This window comes from Nematolebias whitei, chromosome 15 (genome assembly GCF_014905685.2).
Source record: "Nematolebias whitei isolate Nwh7 chromosome 15, NemWhi1, whole genome shotgun sequence".
NCBI classification, from domain to species: Eukaryota; Metazoa; Chordata; class Actinopteri; order Cyprinodontiformes; family Rivulidae; genus Nematolebias; species Nematolebias whitei.
This window is the reverse complement of record NC_056512.1, coordinates 8987934-8998997: the sequence shown is the minus strand read 5'-3', so window position 1 is coordinate 8998997 and position 11064 is coordinate 8987934. Positions and strand designations below refer to the sequence as shown.

The following is an 11064-nucleotide window of genomic DNA, read 5'->3' as shown; positions in this document are numbered from 1 at the left end:
TTGACAGGGTGCTGGCTGGTTGGCCTAATATCAAGTCAAGTCAAGTCATATTTATTTATAGAGCACAATTTAAAACAGATAGACTGTTATCAAAGTGCTTATGTGACATTCGTGGTGGGGGGGGGGGGGTGAATGGGTGGCGTGCCGGGGCTTCTCCAGGCCTGTGGTGTGGAGCTGTAGGGATGCCTGATCATTGGTGCGCTGGCCGGCCTTCCTCAGCTGCTGCTCCCTGCTGCTCTGGCCCCCGGCCGGGGCCGGCTTGCGTTCGCTGACGGGTGGGTGGGGCGCATGGACGGCCCGACAGAGGCTCTGTTGGGCTGTCTCTGTGTGCCTGTTTATTTCTCAGGTTGGGTTTTAGGTGGTCCCCTCTCTTGGATCAATTTTGGCCCCCCATTTAATGTGTCGTGCTCCCCTCCGGTGGTGGGCCCCCCTGCCGCCGGTGCATTGGTGGCTCTCAGCAGCTGGGGCTGGGTGGTGGGGTATGTGCAGGCCTGCCCTGGTGGCTGCCTGCCAGGGCCTGGGTGCCCTAGCTCTGTCGGGCCTCTGTTGGGGGGTGGTAAGACCTTGGGACTCGGGGCTCGGTGTCCATGGCCGGATCCACTCTGGAGGGGTGGGTTGCCGGCGGGGCCTGTGGACTCGTCGCTGCAGCCTCCTGGGGTTCCTGCATTGTGGTTGCTAGGGATCGCCCGAGGCTTCCCTTTGCTTCTCTCTCTGGGGGGTGCGGGTGTCCCTGTTGGGGGACTCCCGGAGTTCCGGGCTTGGGGACCGCTGTGTGTCTGTGGTTCCGGTCTTCCGGTCTTCCCTGTGTTACCTTCGTGTCCTCTGTGCGTCCCCACATCCACTATTGAACATTTTTATGGAGAAACCTTATAGTGACTAAGCATGCTCACACAGGTATTTAGATTCAGGTGTTTATCAGATACACACTCAGTTGGGTTGTGGTGGCCACTAACTATATCTTGTATTACCATGTACTGTATAAAATACTTTCTAATGATGTTATAAGTATCATTATATACGTTGTTTGCTGTTGTGGTTTCTCGGTTTTGTCTTTTTTTTTCTTTCTTTCCGCAGGTCTAGAGGCAGACTTCAATGATGTTGATTTGTGTTCTCTTTATCCCTCTCTCTCGCCTCTATTCCCATCTCCTTATTAACCTTTTAACCCTTATCTCACTTTTCTGCTTTGTTATCTTGTTTGTTTTTCATCCCCATGCCCATTACATGTGAAACAAGCCCACAGCAAATTCCAATAAAATTTAATTTATATATCAAGTGGAGCATTAAGGCCAGCCATAATGCTCTGCTTGCGAAAGTAAATCTGTTGGGCATCACTTTGACACTCAGACAATAATTCTAAGTGTCACAATGCCGGACAGGACAAGGGGAAAAAAAAAAAAGAAAAACTGTTCATGCATTTGTTCTGGTAAATCTTGTAGTGCTGTGTGTGAATACTTTTGAGATTAATTTATCTCCATACTTTCTTTCCTTAACCTTTCTTTCCTTACCATAGCCTAAAACCTTACTGTATTAATACAATGCAGGCCCCACAACAGAGGTCCTGAAGTTACTTTGGAAACTCAGAATTTTGAGTTAGTCTCTGTGCATGTTCGTGTGCAACAAAAGTTAGTTCTGTTTTCAGTTTTTCAAGTCAAATAAAAGACATACCTGAGGATATGGCTGAGGGAGTCGAACAAACAATTCAGTACCGACATCAGCATCAGCTAAAAAATAAATAAAAAAGACAATTAGAAAGAACTTTTCAAAGCAACAATAATGTGTTTTGTAAATCTTCTAAGACTAACATATAGCATGGCTAACACCATCTTTTGAGCAAACAATGTGTGTGAGTTTGTTTTTTGAGTTGGCAAAATATTTCTTGAACCTGTGGATGTTATTTTATGAGTCTCAAAGTGATCACTGGAAATACATCTACAACCGATTAACTTTTGGAATCAACCCAATTCAAGATGACCGCCACAGCTAACCTCAGTGAACACAGACAGCCATAATTCAGTCAGTATTACAGATACTACATTGAAGCAAACTTTGACATGGTAGTGGCTGAGCATCATCCCCAACATATATTTTGAGAACTAACAGACTGCAAGAAATAGTGGTTTAAAACTTTAGTGTGAAAGGCACCAAGCATTTTCTCAAAGAATACTACTTTTGTTTGTGCTGTAACTACTGCAGAATCCCTTCAATTTTGAAAGGCATCACGCAAGTACAATTAAATAAACTGATGTTTTAAAAAGTCTAAATATTTTGGATTGAGTGCTTGTTAACCCAAACATTCTGCCAAGTTGTACCCTGACCATGCACAATGCATTTGTTTCATACCAGTAGGGTGTGAAGCAGTTGACATTTCACACCCGTGCACGAATACTGGCATGTAAACATGCCAGGCACAAAGTCTCAACAGGGAAAGAGTGAAAGCTGCTTGTATGAAATACAACAAGCCGATGTCCCTCACAGCTGGACGGTTTGAATGGTGAATATTTGTATTTTCTGAGTGGTTTTCTGAACTAGAACTGAACAGGAAATTCAAGTAAACCTTAATGTTCTTGGTGCAAGGGGGAATGAGTTACACTGCATTGGGGGGTGGGGAGGGTGGGTGTAGTTTTTTCTTTTTAGTTGCTTGTCCCAGGCATCAAAGATTTACAGATTCTAATGATTTTTTTTTTTTTCATGTTAGGTTTTTTTGATTTTTCAAGTTCCTCTATTTTTACGCGTTACATTTTGGACTTTTCTTCAAGTTAAGTTTTTGCTTTTTTTCGCGTTAGGTTTTGGGTATTGTTTATGTATGAGGCTTTTTTTCGAGTTAAGTTTTGGTTAACATAGGAGTTATGCTGTCTGGGGCCATTTTAATTGCCCCTGGTAGGGTCTCCCAAGGCAGATTGGTTCTAGGTGACTGGCCAAACAAAGTGATTCCAAAGACTCTTATGGCCATGAAAAATCAAGGAACTCCATGTCCCTTGCCCAGACGTGGGTTACTAGTGCTCCACCCTGGAACCAGGCCTGGGGGAGGGGTTCGTCGACGAGCGTCTGGTGACTGAGGCTCTACCCATGGAACCTGGTCGGGCTCAGCCCGAATGAGCAACATGGGTTTGCCTTCCTGTGGGCCCACCACCTGCAGGAGGGGCCATATGAGTCAGGTGCATGACTCCATGGGCAGTGGCCGAAGGTGGGGACCTTGGTGCTCTGACCATGGTTTACCATAGCTGGCTCTTGAGACATGGAACATAACCTCTCTGGTGGGGAAGGAGCCTGAGCTTGTGCGGGAGGTTGAGAGGTACAGACTAGATAAAGTTGGGCTCACCTCAACGCACAGCATGGGCTCTGGAACCGATCTCCTTAAGATGGTCTGGACCTTATTCCACTCTGGAGTTGCCCATGGTGAGAGGTGCCGAGCTGGTGTGGGTATACTCTTCAGGTTCCAGTATACTTGTGCGTCCTGTCAGCCACACGGAAACTGTGTACACCATCTGCAGAGGGTTCAGACTTCATACGAAAATGTCCACCCTGAGCGGCTGCTGTCAGTTCCACAGACAAGGGGTGTTTACCTTCGGGACAAATTGAGGTCACCCATTGGTCATTTGCTGACACACCTACTGGATTGATTGGCAGGTCGCAAAAAAAAAAAAAGAGGGAGAGAGCTGGCAGCCCCAGCTGCAGCAGTGTTATGTGCTGTTAATAAAAAGTTCTAAAAAAAAAAACAGGGAGCACTGGCCCTGCAGCCCACCCATTAGACCAGCCCACAAGGAAATCTCCAGACCATCCCACAGGCACACTGGACATGTTTTTAATTCGCTTGTGACAAATTCCTTCATTTCTCAGATCGCTTGCTTCTTGGAAAAAACAAAACAAAAGAAAAGGCCAGATCAGGGATAAAGGAGGGAAATTTAATACATTGGTGTCACATACAAAACAGTCTGTCGCCGGGCAGTTTATTGTGCAACACCAAGTATGCATACGCGGTCGTAAAAATTGAGCTTTGCATGGACATGCCCTGCATGCAACTGCTTTGACTCTAATCCGGTACAAATGGACCTCAGCGTACCCACGTATGCACGAGTATACTAGAGGCTTTAGCCCCTCGACTGTGTGTTGGAGTTCCCCGGTAATAAGAGGATAGTTTCCTTGCACCTTTGGGTGGTGGGGACTGGCTATGACTGTTGTTTGTGCCTATCCACCGAATGGCAGTTCTGAATATCCAGCCATCTTGGAGTCCTTGGCAGGGGTGCTGGAAGATGCACCAACTGGGGACTCCTTTATTCTACTGGGGGACTTCAATGCCCATGTGGGTAATGACAGTGTGACCTGGAGGGGCGTGATGGGGAGGAATGGCCTCTCTGATCTGAACCCGAGTGGTGTTCTGTTGTTCAACTTCTGTGCTAGTCAGTTTGTCCATCACAAACACCATGTTCGAACATAAGGGTGTCCATAAGTGCACTTGGCACCAGGATGCCCTAGGTTGTAGATCAATGATTGACTTTGTAGTCATGTCATCTGATTTGCAGATGTTTGTTTTGGACACTTGGGTGAAGACTACCTGATAGTGAATTGGATCAGATGGCGGGAGAAGATGCCGGACAGACTCGGTAGACCAAAACATGTAGTGAGAGTTTGCTGGGAACGCTTGGCAGAAAAACCCATCAGAAATATCTTCAACTCACACCTCCGGGAGAGCTTTAACCACATCCCAGCTGAGGTGAGGCATATTGAGTCAGAGTGGGCCATGTTCCGCAACTTCATTTGTTGAAGTGGCTGCAAGGTTGTCCGTGTTTCTCGAGGTGGCCATCCTTGAACTCAGTGGTGGACACCCTGGGTTAGGGAGGCTGTCAAGCTGAAGGAGTCCTATCAGTTCTTGATGGCTGTTGGGACTCTGGAGGCAGCTGAGGAGTACCGGAGGGCCAAGCGGTCTACAGCCTTGGCTGTTGCTGAGGCAAAAGCTCAGATGTGGGAGGAGTTTGGCGAGAACCTGGATAACAACTCTCAGTCAGCTCCGAGGAAATTCTGACAAACCATCAGGTGGCTGAAGAGGAGAAAACGGCACTTTACCAACACTGTATTCAGTGAAAGTAGAGTGCTGTTGACCTCAACCAGTGATGTCGTTGGGAGGTGGAAGGAATACTTCTTGGACCTTCTCAATCCCACTGGCATGTCTTCTATGGAGGAAGCGGAGTCGGGGACTTTGGGTTGGTCTGTCCATAACCATGGTTGAAGTTGCCGAGGTAGTTAAAAAGTTCCACGTGGCAGGGCTCTGGGGGTGGATGAGATTCGCCCTGATTTAACTAAATTCTATGGAGGTTGTGGGGCTATCAAGGTTGACACATCTTTGCAACATCATGTGGAGATCTGGGGAAGAGCCACAGGATTGGCAGACTGGGGAGGTAGTTCCCCTCTTCAAAAAGGGGGACCGGAGGGTGTGCTCCAATTACAAGGGCATTACTCTCCTTAGCATCCATGGTAAGGTCTATTCAGGGGTACTGGAGAAGCGAGTCAGATCGTTGGTCAAACCTCAGATCCAGGAGGAACAATGTGGATTCCGTCCTGGCCGTGGAACACTGGACAAGCTCTTTACACTCACTAGGGACCTTGAGGGGTCATGGGAGTTTGCCCATCTAGTCTACATATGTTTTGTGGACTTGGATAAGGCATTCAACCATCTTCACTGTGAAGGTTGCTCCGTGAGTATGGGATCGGGGCCCCGTTGTTACGGGATGTTCGGTCCATATACAAGCGATGCGAGAGTTTGGTTCGCATTGCTGGCAGTAAGTCAGACCCCATAAGGGTAGGAGTTGGACTTCGCCAGGGCTGCCCATTGTCACAGGATCTGTTCATAACTTTTATGTACTCAATTTCTCGGTACAGCCAGGGGGAGGAGGGATTCCAGTTCAGTGGCCTCAGGATTCCATCTCTGCTCTTTGCAGATGATGTGGTCCTGTTGGCATCATCATGCCATGATTTTCAGCTCACACTGGAGCAGTTCGTAGTCAAGTGTGAAGTGGCTGGGATGAGAATCAGCACCTCCAAATCTGAAGCCATGGTACTCAACTGGAAAAGGGTGGATTGCTCTCTTCAGGTCAAATGTAAAGTTCTCCCTTAAGTGGGGGAGTTCAAGTAGCTTGGGGTTTTGTTCATGAGTGAGGGAAGAATGGAACATGAGATTGACAGACGGATTGGTGCAGCGTCTGCAGTATTGCAGACTCTGTACCAGTCAGTTGTTGTGAAGAGTAAGCTGAGATGTAAGGCAAAGCTCTCTGTTTACCGGTCAGTCTACGTTCCTACTCTCACCTGTGGCCACGAGCTCTGGGTAGTGACTGAAAGAATGAGATCGCAGATACAGGCAGTTGAAATGATTTTCTTCCGCAGGGTAGCTGGACTCTCCCTTAGAGATAGGGTTTGAAGTTCAATTATCTGGGAGAGACTTGAGCCCCTTATCCACAGGGCCTTTTTGGGCTCCTATGTATCCAGTTCAGGCCGATTGCATAGTTTCTACATTCACCGTGGCTCTCGCCGTAGACTCCACGCTGACAAGTCTAACCCCATAAACTCCATCTGGTCTGACTCTCACCATTCTACACGCCACAATGCTCGGGCCGCTAACAGTAGTAGCATGTTAGCCAGCCTAGCTCAGTCAGCTGATGTTCCAGTCGCTACCAACTCCTCCGTAATGTTTGGCCTTCTAAACGTTTGCTCACTCACTGGCAAAGGTCAGCTTATTCAAGATCTAATATCTGACTGTAAGCTAGATTTTATTTGTCTAACAGAAACGTGACAACAACAAAATGACTTTTTCCATCTGAATGAATCTACCCCACCGGGGTTTGTTTACATCGCCAAATCCCATGAGTCCGGCTGCGGAGGAGGTCTCGCTATAATTCACCGCAAGAACTGGAAGGTCACACCGATTCACACACCTCCCTCTCCCTCCTTTGAGCACACTGTGTGTCTACTCTCCGGCCCTACCCCCACTGTTGTTGTCACTTTCTACCGCCCTCCCAAAATTAACAACTCTTTTATAAATGACTTTGCTGCTCTAATTGCCCATCTCTCAGCTCTTTCACCCAACATTATTCTACTTGGGGACTTCAACATTCATATGGATGAAGACAACAATCCCCTCACCAGAGACTTCACATCCTTCCTTGACAGCTGTGGCTTCCAGCAGTTCATTAACTTTCCAACCCACGTAAAAGGCCACACTTTGGACTTACTATGCTGCTCTGGACTCTCTCCTCTTAACTGTTCTTCTGATGAACTTCCGTTTACTGATCACCTCATGATTTCATTCAGTGTCAATCTTAAATTTTCTTCAGAGAAACCTCAACGCACTCTTTCCTTCCGTAATATTAAGAATATCAACCATGACATTCTTTTGTCTCATATTAATAATACCTTCTTCACCTTCAATTCTTCTAACCCAGATGACCTTGTCACATTCTACAATAACAGCCTCACCAACATCCTTAACTCTGTCGTTCCTCTGAAAACCCGGTCTGTCTCCTTCTCCAACTCTGCACCCTGGTTCACTCCAGAACTCCTTTCTCTGAAATCCAAAGGTCGGAGGTTGGAACAACTCTATAAGAAATCTGGTCTCTCAATTCACAAGGAACTCTAAGCGAACCACGTCATCCAGTATAAGGACAGTATTTCTCAAGCCAAATCCAGCTACTTCTCGAACATCATCAGTTCCAATGTTGGCAATTCAAAGACTTTGTTCTCTCTTCTTAACCGTTCAGTCTCATCTCCTAACTCAATTACCCTCTCATATGGTTTCCACAGAATTTTGCAACTCTCTGATGTCCTATTTCAATGAAAATATTCTTTCAATTCATAAACACCTTGGGCCTAATACCGCCCCCAGCATCTATGTTGAACTCCCCCCTCCCTCCCTCCCTCCCTCCCTCCCCTTCTCTGTCTTCTCCCTCCCCGCTGCTGATGACATTGCTGACATTATCAACAAGTCTAAGTCCTCATCCTGTCAACTTGACCCATTTCCCACAGTTCTTGTTAAATCCTGTCTCCTGTCTCTGCTCCCCATAATCACTAACATCATCCACTCCTCCCTAACCTCTGGCATTGTTCCCACAGCTTTCAAATCACTAACATCATCCACTCCTCCCTAACCTCTGGCATTGTTCCCACAGCTTTCAAATCTGCGACCATCACCCCCATCATCAAGAAACCAGGTTTCATGCTGTTTCAGAATGATGCCGTATATATATGACAGACAGACACAGACACAGAGAGACACAGAGACAGAGAGAGACAGAGACACAGAGAGACACAGAGAGAGACAGAGAGAGAGAGAGAGAGAGAGACAGAGACAGAGACAGAGAGAGAGAGAGAGATGTATACCGAACCAAGGTTATTTTATAGCACCGACTGAACTGCATCGGTCGGTGTATGGATTGAAACTTCACTCTTTTTTCTGGTGTCAAGTTTCAGTATTGGCTGTAACATGTCAGGTGGTTTCAGCACGCCGGCAAGTAAAACGCAGACATATAGCAAACAGACTACGTGTTTACACCCAGAGCTGTATAGAGCAGCCGTACAGCTTGTATGTCTATGGTGCTGGTTCCGCCCACAGACGGGGTTCACGTGTGCAGCGTGTGTGGCATTGAACGGCTTCAATTTACGAGCGGAAAGTTGCTCCTCGTTTTTCTGCAAGGAGCGAGAAGGACAGCAGCCTCCCCCCCTCCTCCTCCTCTCTCAGCATTAAAGTCAGCCTGTGAGTGTTGAACGGCCTGATTCATTATCTCCACGACCAGACTCTTCTTCATCAAAGAACTCTGAGGACGGAGCTGTGTCTAGGATTTCAGCTGGTAAGTTTACGTTTGTTAACGTTACTGCAGCTTAATACATGCATTGCGGTGAATTAAACTAGAATCCATGTAACGCTAACTTTAAGATATTAGGGTGTAAATTTATTTCATCTACATAGCTAGCTAAACTCAGAAGCCAACTAAAGATTGATAGTAACAGATAAAGCTTAGCTTGTAAAATTGTGCTCATCCATCGGGTCAGCTGGTTAAACAGTTCACTAATGTTTACCGTTTGTTAATGTTCTCCTCACAGAAGCCTCTGACCCTGATGTGAGGACAGAGGCAGACATAAGAAAAGTGAGGTGGGGGCCACAGGACAGTCAAAAACTTTGTTGTTAAAGTTTGCTGCTTTTAACTACAGTGGAGGCTGCATGGTGGAGGTAAGTAAGCGGCAAAGGATATTGTTGACCAGTTAAGCTTTTATCTCTCAGCCTAGATAATGGTTTTTTTGAGCAATAACAACACAACCATGTTATTGTTGATGTTTTGTGTTCAAATGTCAATTAGGGAGATGATAAGAGCCCTAAACCCCAGAGAACCACAGAGAAGATTCAGGAAGAGACACAGAGGTACAGATGTCTGCCATGAACCCTAACCTCAGTGAATCCAGTAACCAGCTGGTGGAATGTGAGAGACACTATGCCAGTGTTATCAAACATGGCAACCAGGTATCTGTGTGTGCAACAAGCATCATCCACACCCTCAGAGTGAACATTTTGTACTGCTGGAGACACCATCAGCCAGGAGCGGGCTTGTTTGTGTCCAGAGAAAGAAGACATGTTTCTGAAGAAAAACTGTAAAGTGAAAAGGTCGTCAGTGTGTAAAAGTGAGCATTAGACACTGACGTGTCACTGGTTGTTTGCAACTGTTCTTTTGAATTGGACATTATTTGTTTATTTTTATGTAAGAAAACTGCTTGGAATAGAAATACCAAAATTAAAAAATAAAACTCATAATTTGTACTGTAATGTGTAACGTAATTTTATTCTTGTTAGAATTAATAGTAATTACAAAATTGGTACCGAAAAAAGAACCGTCCAGGAACCGACACCGAAGTGAAGGTACCAAAGTGAAGGTACCGACACCGGTACCAATACAGATTTTTTTAGAAAGGTACCCAGCCCTAATAGACAGAGAGCTGTTAATGTGTACAGTGGACCAGGAGCTAATCTTTGGACCTGCTGGACGAGTAAAGTTCTCCATTTCAGCCGTTGGGTTCCCACCATTGAGGTTGCTGCCAGAAAGGATCTCGGTGTTCGTGTGACATCACCTGCCAACTTACCTTACTCAGTGCCATATTCCACATCTACCCTTTCCCGATACAGTATCAAACTTTGGAGGATTTGTGAATACAAAACTAAACCAATGCACATGCTTTTTATTTTATTTGCTCAGTGAGCAAACGAGCCGTTTGTTTTGAGCTCCCACACACCCAAGCATCGATTCAGGCCTGCAACAGGTTATTTTGGGGTTGAGTTTTATGTTTGAAAAGCCTTACCTGAAATATTAAGGGGTAATATGGCCTGCAAATGTTTGGTTTAAATCAATAGATCTGAAAGTATTGTGAGAAGTTGTTTTTGTTTTTTATTGTGCAACAAATTAGTTATTCTATTTACTTTTTTCTTTCTTACTTAAATTTAAATCAAGTGTCAGTGTCTTATTTGAAAGTTACTTTAAGTGTTTTTTTTTTTTAATATATATTCCAAGGGTGTATTTAATATAAAAACAGTAATGTGAATTAAATTCTTAGTGGGTCAAACAAAGTGTAAAGTCATAATTTCCTGCTAAGTGGAGGCACCAACATTAAATTAAATATAAACAGTAAGTTGTATCTCCTGAAAGCTGTTAGTACAGCTATCTTTAAAATAACATTCACAGGGCCCCATCCAATATACTACATTTCAATCTAAGCTAACTTAGTTAACTCTTTAGCTACATGGTACAGGAGCTACACATCAAATTTACATATATGGATTTCTGTACCTCGTTTAAAAAAATTAAACAAGCATTTCATGTAGCAAATTTCATAGAACTGTTTATTTTAATGACATCTTTAACCCTATAGGCATTATTTGACTAACATCCTGATGCATGCTCAATAATCCAGGTAGAAAAATCCAAAAAAGTTCAATCTGGTCCTCTGGACAATCTCAGGAAGTCCAACATTTTACTGACCACATCAACTCTGTGGATAAATACATCAAGTTCACACGAGAAGATGTAAAAAATGGCA

At 45.1% G+C, this 11064-nt stretch overlaps 1 protein-coding gene across 2 annotated transcripts in view; it reads right to left on the bottom strand.

Annotated features, from left to right (window-relative positions):
• Positions 1–11064, bottom strand: part of copz2 (COPI coat complex subunit zeta 2) — a 66853-nt gene that overhangs the window by 36367 nt on the left and 19422 nt on the right. For both annotated transcript variants that reach the window (XM_037689369.1, XM_037689370.1), the window contains exon 5: positions 1666–1721. In XM_037689369.1, the coding sequence (XP_037545297.1) occupies positions 1666–1721 (56 nt within the window). The remainder of the gene's footprint in view (positions 1–1665; positions 1722–11064) is intronic.